Source organism: Taudactylus pleione, unplaced genomic scaffold (genome assembly GCF_031769625.1).
Source record: "Taudactylus pleione unplaced genomic scaffold, aTauple2 ptg000070l, whole genome shotgun sequence".
Lineage (NCBI taxonomy): Eukaryota > Metazoa > Chordata > Amphibia > Anura > Myobatrachidae > Taudactylus > Taudactylus pleione.
The window spans coordinates 7,934,307-7,959,749 of NW_028284472.1; the positions used below are offsets into that span (position 1 = coordinate 7,934,307).

At 46.3% G+C, this 25,443-nt stretch overlaps 1 protein-coding gene across 1 annotated transcript in view; it reads right to left on the minus strand.

The window, feature by feature from the left end:
• PKHD1 (PKHD1 ciliary IPT domain containing fibrocystin/polyductin) overlaps positions 1-25,443 on the minus strand; it is a 663,908-nt gene that overhangs the window by 600,403 nt on the left and 38,062 nt on the right. The window contains 9 exon segments of the mRNA XM_088467197.1: positions 564-759; positions 5,591-5,726; positions 8,057-8,181; positions 10,961-11,239; positions 11,781-11,886; positions 16,167-16,289; positions 18,893-19,077; positions 21,355-21,503; positions 21,605-21,740. Of these exon segments, the coding sequence (XP_088323323.1) occupies positions 564-759; positions 5,591-5,726; positions 8,057-8,181; positions 10,961-11,239; positions 11,781-11,886; positions 16,167-16,289; positions 18,893-19,077; positions 21,355-21,503; positions 21,605-21,740 (1,435 nt within the window).

Below are 25,443 nucleotides of genomic sequence, written 5' to 3' on the forward strand. Positions count from 1 at the left end.
CTCAGCTTCCTCCAGCCGCTCTGTAAATATTCCTTGTCCCTGTTCCAAAATAACAATTAGGGCAAACAGCACCCTCAGGTGTATTTCAAGCTACACTACAGGGCACATGTATTGTCAAACAATGCAATGTTTCTGAGGTTTTTATAATATAATATAATATAATAATTACATGTTATACATGATTTTATATTGCCACACGATCACTAAGGCGATCAGAATCCGTATGATTCAGTTACAAACAGGGAAGAGATGGATTCACTGACACAATTAAAGGACATTTCATTCACATTTTCTTCTAACATGTAAACACACAGATATCAAATACATTGCATTATACAGTATGCACGCATCTTTCAGCAACATATACCTGATTTATTTACAAGACTATAGGTTGTTTCGGGGAAAAATTTACACACAGGTTTTCCATTCAGAAGATGTAAACTGTTGTGACCCGAGTGACTGCTATTTTCACTTGTAAAAACCATCTCGCATTGGTCAAAAATGGTATTTTCACTGTTTTGTAAATGACGCTTAACATGTAGCTGGGCTCAGAACTGGCTTACCCATTAGCTGCGAGTGAGATCCCATTAAGTGAAACAGAGACATTATATAAACCAGGCAAGAGTTGGGGCAGAATCACTTCTATGCCGTGCGATGTTACTCTTATAATCTTGGCAACAGCTTTGTATACTGCTACCTGTATCTCCCAGAGTGTATTGTTGTCAAAGTTTGACAGACTAATAGAGGAGACCTGGTCACCTAAAGGAAGAATATAAAAAAAATGTGTTATTTATAACAAATCACAGTGAAAATAACTAGTAAAACTATTAACGTGTTCTTCTAATACAAAATGGAAAATACTGGTTTTTGTAGCAAAGACTCATGACAAGAATGGGTGTCAATGTTTAGTGGATATTGTTTATAGAAAAATGTCAAGCTCTAAAAATCAGTGCTTTTTTTTCTAAAACATATTTCCCATCTAAATACTCTACGCTCCACTTCCTTTAGCTTATCAATCTTCAATGTTAGGTATTATTTAAGATCAAGAGATGTATCATAGACATCGATTTATCTCCCAGGTGTTAGAATATCTACTAGCAGATTGCCTAGCAACCGCTTTCCCTACCTGCAGCAATATATGTAACTACTAGCAGATTGCCTAGCAACCATTTTCTCTACCTGCAGTAAGATATGTAACTACTAGCAGATTGCATAGCAACCACTTTCCCTACCTGCAGTAAGATATGTAACTACTAGCAGATTGCATAGCAACCACTTTCCCTACCTGCAGTAAGATATGTAACTACTAGCAGATTGCATAGCAACCACTTTCCCTACCTGCAGCAATATATGTAACTACTAGCAGATTGCCTAGCAACCACTTTCTCTACCTGCAGTAAGATATGTAACTACTAGCAGATTGCATAGCAACCACTTTCCCTACCTGCAGTAAGATATGTAACTACTAGCAGATTGCATAGCAACCACTTTCCCTACCTGCAGTAAGATATGTAACTGCTAGCAGATTGCATAGCAACCACTTTCCCTACCTGCAGCAATATATGTAACTACTAGCAGACTGCCTAGCAACCACTTTCCCTACCTGCAGCAATATATGTAACTACTAGCAGATTGCCTAGCAACCACTTTCTCTACCTGCAGTAAGATATGTAACTACTAGCAGATTTCATAGCAACCACTTTCCCTACCTGCAGCAATATATGTAACTACTAGCAGACTGCCTAGCAACCACTTTCCCTACCTGCAGTAAGATATGTAACTACTAGCAGATTGCATAGCAACCACTTTCCCTACCTGCAGTAAGATATGTAACTACTAGCAGATTGCATAGCAACCACATTTCCTACCTGCAGTAAGATATGTAACTACTAGCAGATTGCCTAGCAACCACTTTCCGTTCCATGTAGTAAGATATGTAACTAGTAGCAGATTGTGTAACTACTAGTAGATTGCCTAGCAACCACTGTCCTACCAGTAGTGATTTATGTAACTGGTAGCATACTCCCTAGCAACCACTTTCCCTACCTCCCTACCTGCAGTGATTTATGTAACTAGTAGCGGGTTGCCTAGCAATCACTTTCCCTACCAGTAGTGATTTATGTAACTGGCAGTAGACTGTCTAGCAACCACTTTCCCTACCTGCAGTGATATATTGTATATGTAACTGGTAGAAGACTCCCTAGCAACCACTTTCCATAACTGCAGTGATATATGTTACTAGTAGCAATTTGCCTAGCAACCACTTGCAGTGATATATGTAACTAGTGGGTTGGGTATGTAATACCGCCGGCCAGAAGCCCGGCGGTTCAGATCCCGATGCCGGAAGACCGGCAGATGAAGATCCCGACAGGGGAGGTAAGTAGGCTATCCCTACCCCTCTCCGCCCCCCCTAACCCTAACCCTCCCTTACTGGTGCCTAACCCTAACCTCCCAACCTAGGGCCTAACCCTAAGTCCCCCAGGATGTCCCTAAATCTAACACCCCCATAACCCCCCCGCGGCTAAGAGCTCCAGATGCCTGGCTTCACACCGTACGGTATGCCGGGCGTCGGGATTTCGGCATGGGGCTAATGATAGGCGTCGGGGCGTAGAGAGGCCGGCCGGGCCCGGGTGAAAGGAGGGTGTGTGGCCTATTTGTGGGAGGTGTGGCCATGCCCCTTTGGATTTGTTAAAAAAAACAAAAACTTTTGCAGCACCGATATACGGCACTGCGTGTTGGGGATAGGGGCGCTGTGAGCTCCCTAGCCCGGTGCTTAGCCAGTGGGGGGCGCATTCAGCATGATCGCTCCCCCCAGGGGCCTTTCTAGAGAGGAGGGGGCCCTTGTGCAGTCTCCGACATGGGCCCCCTCCTCTCCGACCGCCGGCTGGCAGCGCACGACGCCGACGTGGGACTCTGGAGAGGTAAGCAATATTATGGGTGCAGGGTGTGCAGTGCGTTGCGGTACGGGGCCCCCCTGGACCCAGGGGCCTGTGTTCCCCGCACACCCTGCACCCATTATAGATACCCCTCTGGCTCCCCCCTACAGGCATAGGAGACTGCTGTGGCTGCTGCTCAGCAGCCGCGACCAGTCTCCCACTGCAGCTCAGCAGCCGCGACCAGTCTCCCACTGCAGCTCAGCAGCCGCGACCAGTCTCCCACTGCAGCTCAGCACACAGCAGCATGTGCTGGGCTGCGGTGATTTAAGAGGGAGGGGGAGTGGCACTGGACCCAGGCCTCCCACCGGGCCCCTTCAGCAGCCCGGGGCCGGGTAATTAGTACCCGCTCCCCCTCCCTCTCGGCGCCTGAAACCTTAAAAATTGTATGGCGCATCAGTCCCATGGTGCCTGCGCACAGAGAGCAGGACCGACTGAGCCGCACAGATTTCTAAATGATGGTCGTTCCTGGGTGGTGACTGGGAGGTGGCTAAACAGACGCACAAAGATATTGTGGGCGGGATGTACTAAGTATATCATCCGCAATGCGCTACATCCCGCCTCTTATTGGATACATACTGTAATGTAGTTTATTACTGCGGTATGTACTTAGAAATGCGAATAAAATTGCAATGGACAGCTGTCCCAATAAGAGCTGTCCTTAGTGACGCCCTCGAATAGAGGGACTGCCGTGAGCTGTGGGAGAAGGGAGGAATCCCTCTCAGAGTGGGCGTCCCAAAAAAGAAGCCCATAGGCTTATATTTGGTAACACTACCTGAAGATGGTGTTACCCACCTGGACGATGCATTCCGGTGCTTAGTGCATATGGGAAGTGCGGTAAAACCCCCGAAAATGCACTTTTACCCCATTTTTCTGTTTAGTAAATATCGCCATCTGTCTGATGGGGGTGTTATGGGAGTGTCGTAGGCGTGTTATGGGAGTGTCGCAGGCATGTTATGAGAGTGTCGCAGGCGTGTTATGGGAGTGTCGCAGGCGTGTTATGGGAGTGTTACGGGCGTGTTATGGGAGTCTTGCAGGCGTGTTATGGGAGTGTCGTTGGCGTGTTATGGGAGTGTCATAGGCGTGTTATGGGAGTCTTGCAGGCATGTTATGGAAGTGTCGTAGGCGTGTTATGGGAGTGTCGCAGGCGTGTTATGGGAGTGTCGTAGGCGTGTTATGGGAGTCTTGCAGGCATGTTATGTGAGTGTCGTAGGCGTATTATGGGAGTCTTGCAGGCATGTTATGGAAGTGTCGTAGGCGTGTTATGGGAGTGTCGCAGGTGTGTTATGGGAGTGTCGCAGGCTTGTTATGGGAGTGTCGCAGGCGTGTTATGGGAGTGTTACGGGCGTGTTATGGGAGTCTTGCAGGCGTGTTATAGGAGTGTCGTAGGCGTGTTATGGGAGTGTCATAGGCGTGTTATGGGAGTCTTGCAGGCATGTTATGGAAGTGTCGTAGGTGTGTTATGGGAGTGTCGCAGGTGTGTTACGGGAGTGTCGCAGGTGTGTTATGGGAGTGTCGCAGGCTTGTTATGGGAGTGTCGTAGGCGTGTTATGGGAGTGTTACGGGCGTGTTATGGGAGTCTTGCAGGCGTGTTATAGGAGTGTCGTAGGCGTGTTATGGGAGTGTCATAGGCGTGTTATGGGAGTCTTGCAGGCATGTTATGGAAGTGTCGTAGGTGTGTTATTGGAGTGTCGCAGGCGTGTTATGGGAGTGTCGTAGGCGTGTTATGGGAGTGTTACGGGCGTGTTATGGGACTCTTGCAGGCGTGTTATGGGAGTGTCGTAGGCGTGTTATGGGAGTGTCGTAGGCGTGTTATGGGAGTGTCATAGGCGTGTTATGGGAGTCTTGCAGGCATGTTATGTGTTATGGAAGTGTCGTAGGCGTGTTATGGGAGTGTTGTAGGCGTGTTATGGGAGTGTTACGGGCGTGTTATGGGAGTCTTGCAGGCGTGTTATGGGAGTGTCATAGGCGTGTTATGGGAGTGTCATAGGCGTGTTATGGGAGTGTGGCAGGCGTGTTATGGGAGTGTCGTAGGCGTATTATGGGAGTCTTGCAGGCATGTTATGGGAGTGTCGTAGGCGTATTATGGGAGTCTTGCAGGCATGTTATGGAAGTGTCGTAGGGGTGTTATGGGAGTGTCGCAGGCGTGTTATGGGAGTGTCATAGGCATGTTATGGAAGTGTCACAGGAGTGTTATGGGAGTCTTGCAGGCGTGTTATCCGAGTGTCGCAGGCGTGTTATCCGAGTGTCGCAGGCGTGTTATCCGAGTGTCGCAGGCGTGTTATCCGAGTGTCGCAGGCATGCTGCAGGAGTGGTGTCGGATTCGGATGCTTATGATTTATAGGATTATATACATACATTTTATAATAATTACATGTATTATAGTATAATAATTTTAGATTGTTACAATTTCTGCCTCTGCCTGGTACTGAATATTAATGACATTATAACATGTACAACACTTATATACTGGCCTAATCGTTCACAGCACCCCCTTTCCTGCCCAGGGCATTACAAGTCACAAAGCCCCCAGTTATTACTGCTGTTGTGCTTGTACTTTGGAGAAACAATGTTGCAACACTCTGTAAAGAAGCACTGTGCAATTTCACGTGAGAGTATTAACAAGCATTTACGTTCTTTGCTAATGGTTCAGTCACCTGCCGTGTTGCTCACATTTGGACTGATTGAAAGAATAACTGGATTTAAGGAAGGATCAAATTTGATCTGTACAGCATAAGAGATCCACTGCTGTCCAAATTTGAATGCAATATTATTCACATGCGAATAGTCACCCTGGAAAAGAAGGATAGAGAGAATAGCGTACATATAGGCTCATACTGATAGGAAAGCACAATATTACAGTATGTTCAGTCAAAAAACCCTTCCTACAGAAGGCAAACATACTAGAGTTATGTAAGCTTAGGACAATGGTAGAACTACAGCCCTGGCTGGGTGTGCATCCATATGTGTATGAGGCTTGTTTTCCGTATAGCAGGAATCCCATGCAGATATTTTATTTATCAATGTTTTTATGTAAATAGCATTTTAAGTACCTTATAAAGCATGCGCCTAAAAGTCATTTTCTTCAGTATTCTTTGAAAAATCTGTGTCTCCTTTTCAAACTCTCTCTGGAGGGAGAGTGTGTGGGAGGTAATGGGGGTAGAAAAACGCAGGCATGTCTGGACCGTTTAAACACTGTCCATAAATTAGCCACTGCGTTCTTGCTCGCATAAGGAAAGCCCTCTACGTGTCTGAAGGAGTTGCAGTCAGGAAGCCGACGGTTGAAATGCCGACTGCCGGGTTCCCTACGGTGAAATCCCGGCAAGGTACTAATGACAGGCGTCAAAATCATGACGCCTGTCATTAGACCTATGCTGGGAGCCTGACGCCCGGCATACCAAACGAAGGTAAGCCGGGCACCGGCCGCGGACAGCAGCGGGGGGCAGTGGCGCAAGTTCATCCTAGACGCCTGGAGGGAAGTTATCATTTAGTGCCTCGCTGTTCCCCATATTAACAGCCCTAAATGGGGTGAATATATTGTGGGTTGTGGAGGAGGTGCTGGCGCCCGGCGGCAGGCGCCTCCGTTGTCTCCCATACTTCTGCCCCTGGCGGGGGGAGGGTTAGGCACCCCCCGGGATGGTCAGGTTTAGGCTAGGTGAAGGGGGGGTTATGGTAAGGCACCCCCGGGGGGAGATTAGGGTTAGGCATCCCCCCGGGAGAGTTAGGTTTAGGCTGCGGGGAAGGGTGGTTAAGTTTAGGCACTTAGAGGGGGGTTAGGGTTAGGCACTAGTGAGGGAGGGTAGGGTTAGGCACCCCTAAGGGAGGTTTAGGGTTAGGGGGGCTGTAAGATTAGTTAATACTTACCTTTAGAGCTGTAAGGATCTTCACTGGTGCCAGTCTTCCGGTGTCGGGATTTGAACCGCCGGACATAGGTTTCATACCGAACCCGTCTGGAGACCCGCTGTGTCTGCGATATGCTAGACTTACTAAGAAGGCTGATGGCCGCCTGATCTGTGTTCGAATGTTTCTGGTTTTGTGCGCGAGCATCGATGTAAGATGCGTTCAGTGGGCGGCTCTAAGCGCTGGATGGCGAGTGAGTCATTAGCATATTATCGCAATTGTGATCCATGAGAGATCGCAGCTGAGATGGCATTTGCGTGTGGATCTGAATCAGCCTCCACTGGGGCAAGGATTAAATACTCTCTGTGCAGCGCAGCATAATACGGGGTCTATTTACTAATCCTTGGATGGAGATAAAGGGCCTGATTCAGAGCCGGACGCAATTAGCGCTCGCTTGTCCAGAAAATAGGGGTGGCTATTCAAATGAACCATTCGCTCTTTGCGGTCTGTTCACGCCTCTAGGTCTGAACGAGCGAACCAAACTTGCAGTCGTTTTTTGGGAAAAATACGCCCCCTGGCCGCTCGCATCCTACGTCATGTCCGCTATTTATTAGATTAATCGAGTACATCGACCAGCGTATGAACTGCTCACTATTCTTGTGGTTGGTTTTTGCTACCACATATTTGCGAGCAGCTCTGGCTATAAAATGACCCAGTGACGTGGTCAGTGATGCTGCTGTATTAATTATGCACACCCATAAAACGCCCGTTTTGACCTTTAAGCACGCCTGCGTTCTGATCTCCACTCCCCATTTTCAAGCACCTTCCCCTGTTACCACCCACATACGCCTCATTCTGTCATTCAAAATAGCAGGTATTCGCTATATAGCGAACAAATGATTTTCGGCCGCACTGACTGGTTCGCGCATGCGTATTAAAAACTGTACGCATGCGCAGATGGGCGAACATCGCTCGGAAAGAGCGTACTGCCGCTTACGAGCGGCTCTGAATCAGGCCCAAAGTCCCAACCAATCAGCTCCTAACTGTCATGTCACAGGCTGTGTTCGAAAAATTAAATTAGGAGCTGATTGGTTTGGACGTTATCTCTGTTCACTTTATCTCCATCCAAGGCTTAGTAAATAGACCCCTATGTGAGTGCTGTACAGAGAACTGTTAATAAACCCTACGTCAGCTGCAGTAACACAGTGGCTCTCAGTTCTTTCTTAGTTGAAATGCTTTTATATACAAATACTGTAGTACAGTATAGCGCTGAGTGTACAAACCTGGGACGGTGCGCTGCATATAACTGTAGTGAAGTTACTTATATACACCTGACAGTGCTGAGACCCAAATGTCACCATGGTTACGTCCTGGAGGCCGATACCTCTTAAAGCAATCATTTGACCTCCTAAATGTTAACAAAACAAGACATGACAACATTACTGAGAATATGACGAATAATAACACATTTCAATTTAAATTAATATACCGCATCCTATAATAAACAGAGCGACAGACCATGAAATTATACTGAATTCATTTTTCTTTTCCTTCAGAGTAACTTTATTGGTCATTCACAGTTTTAGGCTTATGTTTAAGGAGGACGTCACTGACAGAAAGTTCCCAAGCTTTGCAGGTGGTGGGGTTAGTGGTGTCTGTCTGCCGACCAGCCCCCTCATTTCCAGCTTTCAGAAGCAGGGTGCAAATAACAGATGTTAATGGCAGTTGGCAGAGCTGGATTAAGGCTTTGGGGGGCCCGGGGCACTTAAGCCAGGGGGGCCCTAAAGTCTAAAATTAAATTCCTAAGGGATGGAAAACGGTACTCGGTGTTTATTTACAGAATTTGAAATATACAGCGAGCCGGGGTCGTATAGCAAGTTGTATATTTCAAATTCTGTAAATAAACACTTCGGAGTGCCGTTTTCCATCACTTAAGCTGCATCTACTGTACCTGGCACCCTTGACAAAACTTTGGACACTGAAGTGCCCATTACCTCTATACGTATGTATATATATATATATATATATATATATATATATACACTGTATATTGATTATATATATATATATATTACATATATATATATATATATATATATATATATAATACCCCAGGTTCCGTCCATAGTATTAAGCAATACACAGCAGGGAATGGTTGGTGGCACTTACAACATATATAAAAATAAGGTCCAACCGACCTATATAGTTAAACATTTCAGTCTTTATAGACTTTTTTTTTTCTGGAACTGAAATGTTAAACTAAATAGGTTGTTTTTTTTATATATGCCGTGAGTACCGCCAAACATTCCTTGCTGTGTGTGTGTGTGTATATATATATATATATATATATATATACACACATATATATACACACACACACACACAGTGTGTGTGTGTGTGTGTGTGTGTGTGTATGTATATATATATATATACATACATATATACATATACATACTATACATATGTGTATATACAGTATATATATATATATATATATATATATATACACACAACCACACTTTCAAAGTAAGGCTACCTGGAGCCTAAATTTATTCAATTTTAATTGATAACTAAAAAAAGTCACTACTCTCTGTCTTACTGTATCTGCTCTCTTGAGATGATGATCCCTTTTGCTGGCAGACAGTGACACAGAAGAACTGCACAGCGCGTTCTTCTTTCTCCTCCTCGGGTGATCCTCCATGTGCAGCTGTGCCCGTGATGCCCCCTCCTTCCCTGCAGCCTGCACGCCGGCCGGCCAGTCCCTGAAAGCCTGCTGCCTGCACAGCCCTTTTCATTGAACGCGGCTACCGGCATCTCAGCAGCAGTGCTCTGCGTCGCCGCGCTGTCTGTATGACAGCTATCAGTACAGCTGCCGCTACTGGTGTACACTCTGCTACAGGCAGCGCTTCAGATGGGATCGGTAAAAAAGATCCGATCTGTGGCAGGGGGCCCTCTCAGAGAGGGGGGCCCGGGGGTACTTGCCCCCAGAGCCCCCCCCTTAATCCAGCCCTGGCAGTTGGCAGTATTAGTAAACTCTTTCTGATTGGCTGTTTGCAAATGAACTGCAGACACTGATTGGTGGTTTCTTCGTCGCTCGGGCATGCTTTTGTTCTTACCTACTCTCCTGGAATGTTCGGGAGACTCACGAATTTGAGGGAAGACCCTGAAACAGTAGGTGGCCCTCCTGCATCCTGCCCACTTCCTAGTGAAATGGGTGGAATGAGGCGTATAATGCCAGGATTCGTGGCTCCGTGGAGAGAAGCAAGACCAATATGATGTGATTATATGAGAATAGCATCATTTTGGTCCCGCTCCAACCCCATGGAGCCGTGAAGTGCAACATGGCTAGAAGGCGTGTCCTAATGATGCCCCGCCCCAGTCATTAGTTTGCTGCATCTGATGTAGAAGGGCACACAATCATTCCCCTGCACAAAAACACTTTTGCACCTGTTCATAGGATAGAAAAGATTCCATATTGTGCCTAATTTCATTGTAATGCATTTTGCACCTTCCAGTTGCACTTTGGCAGAGACGTGTATCGCTAGAGGCACTGTAATTATTAGTATAAAAAATGTGCACAAAAAAGCAGCATATCAAAAAAAGTCAGGTCCGACATCTCGTCACCCTCATAAGTAGAGATGTTCCAACAAGTCACGTATTGTTTCTAAAACTGGTTCATCGAATAGGAGCAAAACAAGCTAAAATTCGCCAAAGTTTCCTCGAATGTGAACACGAACTGCGAATTCAAATCAGGGTCAACGGCTGATTGTAAAGACAACGGGGGGAAATAGAATAGCCTGCGTGATGCAGGCATCTGCGAGATTCAGGCAAGTAAGCTCATTTTTGCAGATACGTCTCCCATTAGTGTGGAAGATGTACATATCCATATGCTATCGCTCAGTACTACTCAGTAGAGTTTTGTTCTGTGCCTTTCTTGTATTATGATTCAGCATTGCACGTAAGACTGTCGGGAATCTGCGCGTGTGCAGGACCCTGCTATACCTGTGCCTGATTGACAGGCAGAGGCATTTACAGAGCGGTGCAGGGACAGCGACGACAGGCTTTCCCGGAGTGGCAAGGCCAGGATCTACATCCACGGAAGGAGATTCCTGCCCTCACATGCTGCCCGGCTTGCGTAAGCTGAGACCAGCGTCAGTGTATCGCATCATATGATATAACCAACTCACCGACTTGTGGAATGAGAGATGGGTTAACAGATAAGAGCTTTGGTGTAACGTGGAGGAAAATAGCGCTTCCACTTCCATTCACGGCAAAACCCAGAGACTTCACGTGTACCATGAGCTGGTGCTGTCCCAGAGGCAGACAGGTGTGGATACAACATGCTATGCTGGAAGTGTTTGCATCAATAACATCACAGTCTGTCTCATTGATAGTCACATCCAAATCCGCTAAGCTTCCATGAAAAGCAGACCCGGTGATAGTGACAATGAAGTCACAGCCGTCGCCTTTGTAAAGAGCAAAAGTCACAGTAAGGTTACAGGGGTATATTTATTAAACAGGGCAGCACAGACGGTGTAATGGTTAGCATTACTGCCTCAGAGCACTGAGGTCGTGGATTCGATTCCCACCGCGGCCCTAACTGTGCGGAGTTTGTATATTCTCCCTGTGCTTGCGTGAGTTTCCTCTGGGTACTCTGGTTTCCTCCCACACTCCAAAAAATCTACTGGTAGGTTAATTGGCTCCTACCAAAAATTAACCCTAGTGTATATGTGTGTGCGTGTACATGTGGTAGGGAATATAGATTGTAAGCTCCACTGGGGCAGGGACTGATGTGAATGGCCAAATATTCTATGTGAGGTGCTGCGGAATATGTGTGCGCTATATAAATAACTGGTAATAATAATAAATAATAATAAACAGTGGCTTTTCTGGCTGCAGGATTGAAAAGGGCAATAATGTTACATGCAAAATACTCCTTTGAAAAAAATGCTCTAGTGCAGACATTATAGCTAAGTACAACCCGAGAAACGTAACTATTATGAATACCTGCTGAGTAGTGAACATCCGTCACCACAGGAGTCGCACCTAGAATATGCTGGAAAGCACAGGAGCCTGAACATTGGGCTGGAATATCATTTACATGAACAGTGACCTGCAGCGAGAATGTACAATATTACTAAAATGATATGAAATCACTATTAACAGAACTAGTAGGCAAATGCTGTTATAGTAATAAGTGTACCCTACTCATTATCAATGGATTGGCGTCCTATAGGAAAGACGCATAGAATTACCGGATTGGGTATTATATGCCGGTGGCTGAAAAGCAGGTGGTTACAATCCCGATGCCGGAAGCCCCCTGTTTAGAATCCAGATGCTGGCTGGTAAGTACCCTAACCCTCTCTTGGGGTGCCAAATCCTAACCTCCCTGGGTGGTGCCTAACCTTAACCTCCCAAAGTGGTGCCTAACCCCCCCTTCCCGCACACTAAACCTAACCATCCCCGGGGAAGATTGGGGGGGTGCCTAACCCTAACCTCCCCCGTTGGTGCCTAACCCTATCCTCCCTGTCTTTAGCCTAACCCTAACCTTCCCCCTCTCACAGCCTAAGCCTAAGTCCCCCAAGGGTGCCTAAACCTAACCGGCCCCGCTGTACTTACGCTCGGGATGTCGGCTGTCTGTGTTCCGGCGTCGGCATCTCCTGCTGATAGGGATCCTGGCCATCGACATCTCCAGCTCAACAGGATACCGGCGCCGGTTCCCGACTATTGGCATCCCGGGCGTCGGTCAATTGACGGATCCCAGAATTACCATATTGAGGCGATTTGCACTTCTGTATGGTTATACTGGGAGTTGTATTAAGCAGTGAAAAGAGTGGACAAGTGGAGAAGTTGCCCATAGCAACCAATCAGCTTTCACCTATAATTTTATAGAATGTACTTGATACAGTAAATGCCACCTCATTGCTGATAGGTTGCTATAGGCAGCTTCTCCACCAGTCCACTTCTCCCTTCTTGTCACAGCCCGATACATCACCCCGACTCTCCCAAGGGATAAAATTAGATTTCGGGCTTCAGCAACTCACTGTGACAAAGTGGATCACTTTATAGAAGCAACTTTACTTCATATAAGTATTCTCCCATTGCTGGATATATGAGTAAGGTGTATTACTGACTGTACTTATACCTGAAATCTAGTGGCAATCCTATAATGAAACAGACTAAGGTAGGTGAAACGCTTTGGGGAAATCTAAAGCAAGGAAATGTATTTTGTTTAATAGCATCAAGATTACAAGAGTTTTTATCCCCTGGCGACCAGACAAATTTTCCTGTTTTGTCGATTTGCCAGGTCCAATAGGTAAAACTCTTATTGCCGGTTCTTTGTCAGTGAATAGTAACTTTTTGGGATGCTTATATACTGTATGTTTATTTTTGCTCTATTTTTTTTTTCATCATCCTCTAGTTATTTTTGTGCATTTAGTGCAACCCAAAAGACTTAAAACAGAATGAGCTGTTTAGAGACAATGGCCCTCATTCAGAGCCGTACGCTCTGAGCAGAGCGCACGCTCTGCATGAGGGCCGGGCTCCATTTTCATGGAGCGTCCTCCTGGACGCTCGTATAGCTGTGGGTCACCACCCACAGGCTATACGAGCGTGCATTTTGATGGCCGCGATGGTCGTGACCATCGCGACCATCGAAATTGCGAGCCAGAGCCTGCGGTTGAGGTTTTCAACCGCAAGCTCCGGAGTGATTTTGGCTCTATCAGAGCCAAAATCACTCCCACTGACATCACTAGTGATGTCAGTGGGCCGGCTTCTGACGGGAGGCGTTCCCGTGGGAACGCCCCCGTCAGGGAGGCACGCCCCCAGCACGCCCACCAAAGGGGGCGTGCTGTCAATCAACATTGACAGCACGCCCCCTTTGATCGGACACAACGAGCGAAGGAAAGTCCTTCGCTCGTCGTGTCTGGCGCATGCGCACGACGGAGCTCCCTCCGTCGTGCGCATGCTCAGTGCAGACCATCGACCCACTTGCGAGCGGACAGCCGCTCGCGAGTGGGTCTGAATCAGGCCCAATGTACTGTATATGTATACTTGATGCTAAATATGAGTGTTATACAACCCAGGAACAAAAATATACATTTGACTTTTCTGACAGTCTGCCGCTACACATAGTTACAATGTACCTGTGAGCAGGAGAGGATTGGGAAAATAAAGTGGATCTGGAAAAACTTCTGCAACTTGCAGAACAAATGATATGTCGGTGGGGAGAACACAAAACGGGGCGGGATTAGCACACCATTATCTCTCGCCACATTGGTGGTAGGCAAGGCCAATACAACAGGCAATTGTAAACCACAGGGTAGTAAATTGCTATGGGCGATCGGTGCCACCGCACAGGGCGTAGAGCTCTGTGCGTGGCACCGCCGCTCACCCACGGTCCCTGTATCTGGTAGGAGGGTGCCTGGAACAGCACCCAACAGCCAGAATTGCAGCTTCAGTGCCACACGGCACGTTGTCTGGACGCTCCAAATGGCAGACTGCAGCCATAAATTCCCCCCAGGGCATCCTGAGTGCTGTTATTCTCTTTGCTGGTGGCTCTGACATCATGTGCTCAGGGGGCGTGGCCAGCACGGGGCGCCATAACTTAAAGTTGCGGCACTAGTAGACAGAATTACAACACTGGCAGAGACCAGCATATAATACAAAGAGCATTTCAGAGATCGCCATACAATACATACAGAATTCTACAGATCATCTTATAATACAAACAGCATTTCATAGCCTGCCATGCAATACAGAGAGCATCCTAATGAACACCATACAATATAGCATCTTAGTCACCATCTTAAAATATAGAGAACATCTTAGTGACCATCATTAATTATAGACAATATGCAAAAATGATGGCTGCATGTATAAGGTTGGGCGGCACCCATTACTAACCATCATTTCTCTACACCAGTATAGAGTCAGTTGTGAACTAAGGGGGTCATTCAGACCCGGTTGTTAGCGCCGATGCGCTCGGACCGGGTCGATGGCCCCCCACAGAGCATGTGCACGACTGTGCCGGCGCCGTCATGCGCATGCGTGAGACCCGCTACGACCGGCAGCGCCGGTCGTTGCAGGTCTCGATCCAAAGGGGGCGAGCTGTAGATGTTGATTGACAGCTCGCCCCGTTTGGAAGGCGGGCCGGGGGGGTGGCAGCCCAAACGGAGGCGTTCCCATGTGAACGCCTACCGTTTGGGGGCAGCCCCACTGACATCACTAGTGATGTCAGTGGAGAGCTTCCGGCTCTGACAGAGCCAGAAGCTCTCCGGGGCTTACGACAAGGGAGACCCTACCCTAGGGTCTCGTCGTAAGCCCCGATGGTCGCGATGGTCTATGACCATCGCGACCATCACCGGAGCGGTCGTTAGAGCTGTGGGTGTTAACCCACAGCCTAACGACTGCAACAGAGGCGGGCGGTCAGGATGCAAGTGGCCGCCCAGTTTCTGAGCGACCGCTTGCATCCTCCGACCGCCTCTGAATGAGGCCCTATATGTGGTTACTGGTTGGAATGAGTTCAAACACATTTCACCGTGGCTGAAAAATCAAAAACTGAATATCTTTTATTCACTAAATACAGTAATCATTTTTATTTTTTGGTTTGTATAAGAAATAATGACACCATGGTAGTTTAGTTGGGATGTAGTCAGGATGCCGGCGGTGGAAATGGAGACCGCCGAAATCCCGAAACTGAAAGCCCAGCACGGGACTAAAGATAGGCATCTAAATACTGACGCCTATCATTAGCCCCACGCCAAAATTCTGACTTACGGCATACCGAACATAGATAAGCCGGGCGTCGGGAGCTCTTAGCCATGGGGGAAGGGGAGTGTTAGCTTTAGGGACTCCCGGGGGGACTTAGGGTTAGGCACCCCCCTGGGAGGGTTAGGGTTAGGCTAGGGGCAGGGGGGTGTTAGGGTTAGGCACCACCAGGGGGAGGTTAGGGTAAGGCACCCCCCTGGGAGGGTTAGGTTTAGGGTGCGGGGAGGGGGGGGGTAGGTTTATGCACCCCTGGGGGGAGGTTAGGGTTAGGCACTAGAGGGGGAGATTAAGGTTAGGCACCACTAACGGAGGGTGACAATTAGGGGGGGGAGAGGGGAGGGTTAGGGGACTTACCTAACCTAGTCGGTATCTTCCTCTGCCGACCTTCCGGCGTCGGGATTTCGGCCGGCGGTATTACATACCCATTCCAGTTTAGTTACCCATCAGAAATTCTATAACGGCACATTTTTATATGCAGTAAAGTGTAGCAGAGCATACAACCTTTGGCCAGTTAGTACCCTGTGAAAGGAATTTTATTACTGTATTTCTAGTCTAGAGACAGGTACGGCAGAACAGGATCCATTATTACAGAACTATAGGGACAGGAAGGTAACAGGGGGTTACCTGAGGAAGGCGGTGTGAAGTAGCGAGCATGTCTCCAAATATGGGCCCTATAAATACTCCACCGTCAAAAACAACCCTTGTGATAATGGAAGGGTTCAGGCCTGTAAGATTATCAGCATCTACCTGTGTGAAGGCAAAATGAGCGTATTAATATAATTTTAAATAATCGATTTGTGGACAACAAAAGTGTCCAAGGCTTTCTTTAAGTCCTGTAGTCTGTCATTGCTACCACTACTATACGTATCATTTTGCATATCCATTATAATGAGTTTTCAGACAATTCACGATTTAAAATCAAATAAAACGGTTTCTGATAGTTTTATTGAAAATGGTGATTTTGGGTCGATTTTCAAATCGACTGTTAGTAAATCAGCTTTTCATACTGATGGCTATGGGGAAGTACCGATGGTCTATTTGAAGCTCTATTTGTGTGTGAAGTCGAATTTCTGGGGATTTTGAGGTAAATTTACTAAAGTGAGAGTTTTTAGAACTGGAGATGTTGCCCATAGTAACCAAACAGATTCTAGCTATTATCTGCTAGAAAGAGCTAGTTAAATGTTAAGTAGAATCTGATTGGTTGCTATGGGCAACATCTCCACTCCTAAAAACTCTCACTTTAGTAAATGTACCCCTTTGAGTCAGTTTTGCCTTTAGTAAATCACCACCAATGCACCTCAAAATCACCACAATATAAAATGGAACTGAAAATCAACCCATAGTAAATTAGTAAATTAGCAAAAATTAACATGACATACCCAGTATCATATATACAGATGGTTGAGGAAATAATATGCTCATGTTTAGACAATGTTATATTTTTGCTTCTCTGCTTTTGTTTGTGTGCATGCAAGTGAGCCTATAAATTCTGAAACATTCGGGGCTCAAATAGCTTTATACAAAATAATTACTGTACATTTCTGAATCACTCAAAATAAAAAAATAATCTATTATAAACGTACAAATGCTGATACTTAAAGTTTTTAGCAAGAGTTCTTTCTGAAAATCCACTTTTTGAATAAAGAAGCTGAATGCCTTATACAGCATCAGGCCTTCCACTGCAGAACATACTGTATGCAGTGCACTGAAATAAGTATGTATGGTAGCAATGCAGAAACCAACGCATTTCAGCTGCTGTTCAGCCTTCTTCAGGGCAAGAAAATCTATGAATTCCTGATAGTTGTCAGCCTCTCATTCTGATAGGAGCAGGGTAGGTACATCTGTATTGGATTCCCTACCCTTTATTCAACATTCCTCTGTATAATTACTCTGTGAGGTGAGATATTGTGTATAATTTCTAGTGTTGGTTTGGCTATCTTTTAGGTTTAATCTGCTGAATTTACAGCAAAGGACAATGGGGGAGATGTACTAAACTTTGAAAAGTGTTAAAGTGGAGAGTGATAAAGTACCAACCAATCAGCTCTTGACAATTTACAGGCTGTACTTGAAAAATTGCAGTTAGGAGCTAATTGGTTGGTACTTTATCACTCTCCACTTTCACACTTTTCAAATATTACTACATCTCCCCCACAATTTCTTAATTGCATAAAGACTTTTATTGTTATCTTGTTTGTCATGTCTGTCATGGTCATTATTGTGAGGTCCTTTGTGTACACATCCCATATATACCATCAGGCCCACCTCTCAACAGGTCTCTTATATGATGTCAAACTCTATCACATGCACCTTATATGCCATCAAACCCCATCAGATACCTTTTATATGCCATCAGACCCCTCCACATGCCCTTTTGTCTCATCAGTCCTGTCCAGATACCCCTTATATGTCATCATATTTCTCCACATGCCACTCATATGCCATCAGACTTCTCCACATGTCCCTTATAATTCATATATGCTCAGCAGAATTCCTCCTTATTTACCTTTGAGACTGGAGCCCATGCAGGGAGGTGGTACAAGACACTTTCCTCCTCTGGCCATCAGTGGACTTCACTGACTCCAACCTCTCCACATCGTGTAGAGGAGTAGGTCATGTGTTGGGCAAGTCCACTCCCTAACCACCAGCACAATAGCAAGGACCTGTGTTTGTTCCTAGCCAGGAGCCAGACAGATTCCATGCCTTTTAAAAGTGTGCCACGTGTCACATTTGGCACTAGTGCTGGGGGTTGATGACCCCAACCTAGTTATACTAATTCTTGAAAGAGAAGCTTTTCACATCTTGTACAGGTATTACAAATTGCTTGCAAATACGTATGGGTGCTCAATGTGGCTTTTCTGAGTACATTATTAACTAAATGTGTCAAAAATAATTTTGTGTGTTTAGTTCCCTCTTAGAGGAACACCTACTTAATGAGAAAGTGATGGAGATTTATTGACTACCTGTTGCAGTGAAATGGTAGCTTGGGGGACTATAGTAGACCTTTGGTAGTAAAGTGTTGGTAGTTAGTGTTGTGTGCAGTGTGCATTGTAGGACATTAAATTTTACACGTTCTAAAAAAATATCCAGGAAAAAATATATACAGTATATATAAAGTGGATACAAGAACATTGATTGTATAGGCAAACCTCATATATGCATATGTCTTTATTTCACTGCCTGTCATACAAGTCCTCACAGAATACTTTCCAAATCAACCGCATGACACAATAAGGAGAGTCCTATCTTCACAAAGTACACAATGAGCAGCACAAAATGCGATTCCTCAAAAATAGTAAGAGTATGCATAAATAAATACAGTATAATACATAATAATGGTAACAGAGACATACCAAGATCAAATTTGGCAAGTCCCCAGTCATATTTGTCCAGGTCAATGTCCAAACAATTTGGTGGCAGGTCTTCAGTTCCTCGGTGACAGTAAAGTCACTGACATTAATGTACTGAGCGGTGAAATTGTCGGTGTTACGGACTAGTATCTCTCTGAGATTTTCGGCAGAGACCTGCACTGGAATTCCTAGAAAACCAGAACACAGCAGAAGGATAAAGGACTTCTCTTACCATAAATCCAAAACTCTGTAGTCAATCAACCAGAGCTCCACATAATAGAGACATCTCTGGTTTCTTAGGATAGTATAGATGTGTTTCTTAATGCAACACATTTTAGTCAAGGTACTGTATGTTTCATGGTACTGTAGGTTGATTTTTATTAGTCCAAAGTAATTTCACAGTACAATTTTACTAAGTACCCCTCCATCTAATTTCAGTGCGCACTAAACACCCAAGCTCGGACCATCAACTTTCTTCAGAAAACTATTCTGTTTTTTATTGTACAATTCACAAAATCTATCGAAACCTACACCTGGAATCCAATACAAGGTAGTGGTGCTCAAAAGCTTACCATCTACTGTATCCGCTCAACCCCTGGCCAAAGTCATTGTAGTGGAAAGCCACATATAGTGAGCAGATTAAGGTCAACAAGGGTAAGGACTAATGGACGGCCATGGAATAGAGAAGAACTGTAAACCAAGTAGTGCAGAAAAAAGTTCATCCACACTGGGGTGGGGGGAAGGGGTAATGCCACAGCCAGGGGGGCCCTATCACCAGGTACCCAAATCAAGCATTACCCCTGACCGCTAGTCAGCCAGGCCGGGGATCTCTGGGGAGTTGGGGACCCCCACCCCAGGCCTAGGCTGATAGCCCGGGGCTATCCCCGGCACCCCTTGGCCTGTGGGTGCCGGGTTTATTATGTAGTGTGGTGCAATTCAAATAGTTAAAAATATTGTCTTTTGCTGTGGAACTACAGGTCCCAGCAAGCCCCCCCCACATGCTGGTACTTGGAGAACCTCAAGTACCAGCATGCGGGGCATTACGAGCCTGCTGACACCAGTAGTTCCACAGCAAAAGCAATATTAAAAAACCACAGAACACACACACCTTAGAAAGTAAAACTTTATTAAAACATACATGCACACACTATCTCACATACTCACCTATGTATCCCTGTAGCCAATCACGTCCCCTTCTTCATGTAGAATCCATAGGGTACCTGTAAAAAAAAATCCATACTCACCTGCTCCTATGCGTGGATCATATGCTCTTCTGTCCATGTAGGCAATCCCCGGTCTTGGCAAAACCACAAAATGGAAATACCCGGACCCACAAACTTAGTACTGTCCTCTAAGGAAAGTACCATGGCTCAGCGGCAGGATATCATTGGCTGAGCGCTCATTGGCTGAGAGACGCGAGCCTTACGCCTCTCAGCCAATGAGCGGTTCTCACCATTGGTCATGACGGTTGAGGTTTGTGGGTTACCTTATTACCAAAAACATATCCTGCCAGCACCAAGAGTTAGAATGGAAGATGCCCCTCCCTCTGCAGCTCTTCGGTTCCGCTTCACCAGAAGAATATACCGTTAAGTCAGTAGCATGTGGCCAAAGAAAGCTGTGAGTTTAAGAATCACAAAATATCAGAACTAAAAATTAGATTTTAATTTTAAGTAATCACTTCAAAGCTTATGGTTACAAAAGATTATAATTATTAAAAGTTCACAGAAGTTACTAGCAATTTCAATAAATAAAAAAACAGGGGAAAACCAAAGTTCAAATCACCTGCGCAGGGTGGAACAATAACAGAAGTGAGGTCTCTTCTTGGGGATATGGGCCCTAATTCAGATCCGGATGCTCTGACAGAGCGCTCGCTCTGAATCAGGGCCGGGCTATTTTTTTTTTAGAGCGGCCTCCTGGCCGCTCGTATAGCTGTGGGTGACCACCCACAGCTATAGCGAGCGGCCAGGAAGGTGGTCGCGATGGTCAAGACCTTGTGGTAGGGTCTCGTTGCCGCAAGCCCCAGAGAGATTTCGGCTCAAATAGAGCCGGAATCTCTCCCACTGACATCACTCGTGATGTCAGTGGGGCCGGCCCCAAACGGAGGCGCTCCCATGGGAATGCCTCCGTTCGGGCAGCCACTCCCCCAGCCCGCCCACCAAAGGTGGCGTGCTGTCACTCAACATCGACAGCATGCCCCCTTTTGCCCATCGCTATCCGGGTCTCGCGCATGCGCACGACAGAGCCGGCTCAGTCATGCGCATGCGCACTGGGCCACCATCGACCCGCATAGCTCTCGCAAGCAGGTCTGAATCAGGCCCATGGTGCATTCTGACTCTTTTGGCCTCCTCAGTACGGTTTAAATGGAAGAGCTCTTCATCATGGTGGTGACAAGTGGTACTGCAGCCTCTTTGCAACATTTAGGCAAAATATCACAGACTGTAACTGTTGGGAAGTGAATGTCTTACCTGGTATTACAGTGCCTGATAAACGTATAGAAAATGTTCCTCCAATTGGCGGGCTTGCTGCTTGTAATCTTGTAACGACTAACGTCACTATTCCATTTGCAGTCGTATGGGCCTGCTGATCATCCCTTAAGGATTGCACCGAGGCCCCACTGTGTGTAACAGAACATCCACATGATCATCACAGAACAACATGCTGACCTATGATCTAATAACACCTAGTACAGGACGATTAAATCCGATAGCACCTTACCATAACTCTATAAGGGGTAGATTGATGCCGCAATTGGGTACGAGGGCACTCAGGTTGTATGACGGGTAAGTTCCAGTAATGTCCACGGTGTGGAGAAAATGGCCGCCTGGCCGAGCTGGTTTAGGATCCACAAAAACTAGAGTGCACAAACAAAAACATTTTGCAGAGACCTACAAAACTGTATATGCTGTTTCTTATTGAGATATAAAATTATTGGAGTAATGAATAATAGGCATTAATCCATACCACTCAACCATCTACGGTGCCACCATTTAAATAAAACAATCATACATGCTCTGCACTCACCTACAGTAAGTCAACTCCAAACTGTATTTCATTTGAATTCAGGGAATACTGGTTCCAAAATTATGCAATACATTAATCCTGCCAACTCCACCAAAGTATTCCCCTCTGGCCAGTCCCTACACTGACTCACAAAAACATGGACTCCAGATCACCCATTAGTCAGATGGCCAATCCGCCAGAATTTAAATGTAATATATATCCGCGGCCGCCTGGTCAAGAACTGATTTAATTGCCCGGCATTGCCCCTCCTGAGCTAGTTTGTTCCCCTTCCTTGTTAAATTGTTATAAGCAGCGCTGCCGCCACGGCTAGCAAAAGCATGCAGACCGGCAAGTTACTCGTGCGACATATGTGATGATGTCACGCCACGCGCACACACATGCTCTCTCTGTATGCAATGTGCTGTGCCCAAGCAGAAGAGCAATGAAGGAGCTGCCTCAGATGAACACCACAATGCCAGGAGGACCTGCCGATCAATGAGAGAGACAGCTGGCAGCTGCATGGCCCGATGGAGGTGAAGGGCCAATCAGCTATTAACTACTTAAGTAAATTTTTTAAGAAGCAGTGAAGGGGGTGGGAGTACATTGCATATTATAGTGTGCACTCCGCAATGACAAGTGATTGCATATTGCATATAATACTGCTTTTATACCGAAATTCCGGATTTGACCAGGAGGTTGGAACAGGGTTCCAATCCGGATCAGACCCGGAATTTCCCCGGTGCTGACCAAGGATATTACTGAGTTGGCGCCGTTCACACTGGAGCCGGGTCTGCAGAGACCCGGCTTTTCCGGCATTGAAGTGGACGCTTGGAGATGATGTAATCTCCAAGCGCCACTGCAGCCGGCCAATCGGCAGGCATGCGGCACGATCCAGGTCACCATGACCCGGATTGAGACGTTTACACTGCAGGGTTTCACAGGTTAGTCCCGTATTAAACCCTGCAATAACCCGGGTTTTAGCTCTGGTGTAATAGGGGCATCATAGTGTGCACTCTGCAATGACAAATGATTGCATATAATAGTGCGCACTCTGTAATGACAAATGATTGCGTATAATAGTGTGGACTCAGCAATGACAAATGATTGCATATAATATAGGGGTGAGCGGGTTCGGATTTCTGAAATCCAAACCCCCCCGAGCCCCCCTGATCCGAGGCCGATCCGAGTCAGGCTCGACTTTTCCCACCTGACTCAGATCTGAAATCGAGGCAAAACGTCATCATCCCGCCTTCCGGGTATCGCGGGTTTTGGACCCTATATAAGGTACCCGCGTCGGCGCCATTTTCTCACTCGGCTGTGGACAGTGAAGAGGGAGGGTGGGAGTTAGGGCTGGCTGGGCTGTGTAGTGTAGTGTAGTTCAGAGTAGTGTTGTGCTGTGCTGTGCTGTGCTGCGCTGTGCTGCTGTTGTCCACTACTTCAAAGTCCATAGGGGCTGGCTGTGTTGTTCTGTGCTGCTGTTGTTAATAGGGGCTGTGTCCACTACTTCAAAGTCCATAGGGGCTGGGTGGACTGTGTTGTGCAGTCAGTTGTCCATAGGGGCTGTGTCCACTCCAAAGTCCTGTGCAGTGTCCCAGTCCTAAAGGGGTGCTGTAGTGTTGTCCAGGGGGTGCTCTGTCCATCAGGGGTGCTCCCCCAAGTGCTAAAAAAATAATATTTTTTCTGTGTTTGTGAATTGTGTGCGCAGTAGCCGCACGTGCATCAACAAAGTAGTGCCAAGCATGCGCCTGTGTCATAAGTAAAGGGCCGGCTGGCTTGAAGTTAAAGGGTGCTGTAACCCCCAAAGTACACTCCAGTCCAAACCCCCAAAAAATATATTTTCTGTGTTTGTGAATTGTGTGCGCAGTAGCCGCACGTGCATCAACAAAGTAGTGCCAAGCGTGCGCCTGTGTCATAAGTAAAGGGCCGGCTGGCTTGACCGTTAAAGGGTGCTGTAACCCCCAAAGTACACTCCAGTCCAAACCAAAAAAAATAATATTTTCTGTGTTTGTGAATTGTGTGCGCAGTAGCCGCACGTGCATCAACAAAGTAGTGCCAAGCGTGCGCCTGTGTCATAAGTAAAGGGTCGGCTGGCTTGACCGTTAAAGGGTGCTGTAACCCCCAAAGTACACTCCAAACCAAATAACAAAATATTTTTTCTGTGTTTGTGAATTGTGTGCGCAGTAGCCGCACGTGCATCAACAAAGTAGTGCCAAGCGTGCGCCTGTGTCATAAGTAAAGGGCCGGATGGATTGACCGTTAAAGGGTGCTGTAACCCCCAAAGTACACTCCAAACCAAATAACAAAATATTTTTTCTGTGTTTGTGAATTGTGTGCGCAGTAGCCGCACGTGCATCAACAAAGTAGTGCCAAGCGTGCGCCTGTGTCATAAGTAAAGGGCCGGCTGGCTTGACCGTTAAAGGGTGCTGTAACCCCCAAAGTACACTCCAAACCAAATAATAAAATATTTTCTGTGTTTGTGAATTGTGTGCGCAGTAGCCGCACGTGCATCAACAAAGTAGTGCCAAGCGTGCGCCTGTGTCATAAGTAAAGGGCCGGCTGGCTTGACCGTTAAAGGGTGCTGTAACCCCCAAAGTACACTCCAGTCCAAACCAAAAAAATATATATTTTCTGTGTTTGTGACTTGTGTGCACTGTGGCTGCACGTGCATCAACAAAGGAGCAGCGCCAAGCGTGCGCCTGTGTCCCATAAGTAAAGAGCCGGCTGGCTCATTTCTTAAAGGGTGGTGTAACCCACAAAGTGCACTACTCTCCAGCAAAAATAAAAAAATATTTTCTGTGTTTGTGTGCGCATTAGCCGCACGTATATATCAATATAACATAAATGGAGGACCAAACTTTCTCTGATAAAAATAAAATAGGGAAAGATCAAGAACCACTTCCTCCTAGTGCTGTTGCTGCTGCTGGGAGTTGTTCATCATCCCAGAGAGGAAGTAGGAACACCACCGCTTTTACTAAACAATTGACCCTCCAACAGTCCCTAGCGATGAGGATGAAGTACGACAGCAGTCATCCTGAAGCAAAACGTATAAATAACTGAGGCCTTGACTGCTATGTTGGTGTTAGACGTGGGTCCGGTATCCGCCATTAGTGCAGTGGGATTTAGACAATTGATGGAGGTAGTGTGTCCCCGGTTCCAAATCCCGTCTAGATTCCACCTGCATCCTCAAAGCAGCAGCGACAAGCGTGCGTCTGTCTGTTAAAGGGTGGTGTAACCCTCAAAGTGCTCCAACAAATAAAAAAAATATTTTTTTAATGTGTTTGTGACTTGAGTGCGATGTAGCCGCACGTGCAGCAACACAGTAGCAGCGCCAAGCGTGCGCCTGTGTCATAAGTCAAGGGCCGGTTTGGACAGAAGGACGTGCCAACAATTTCTGACAAGTCTACTGTCACTGCATATGATACTGTCCTCAAAGCAGCAGAGACAAGCGTGCGTCTGTCTGTTAAAGGGTGGTGTAACCCTCAAAGTGCGCTCCACAAAATTAAAAAATTCTTATTTTTTTTTCTGTCTTTGTGAAATGTGTGGGCTGTAGCCGC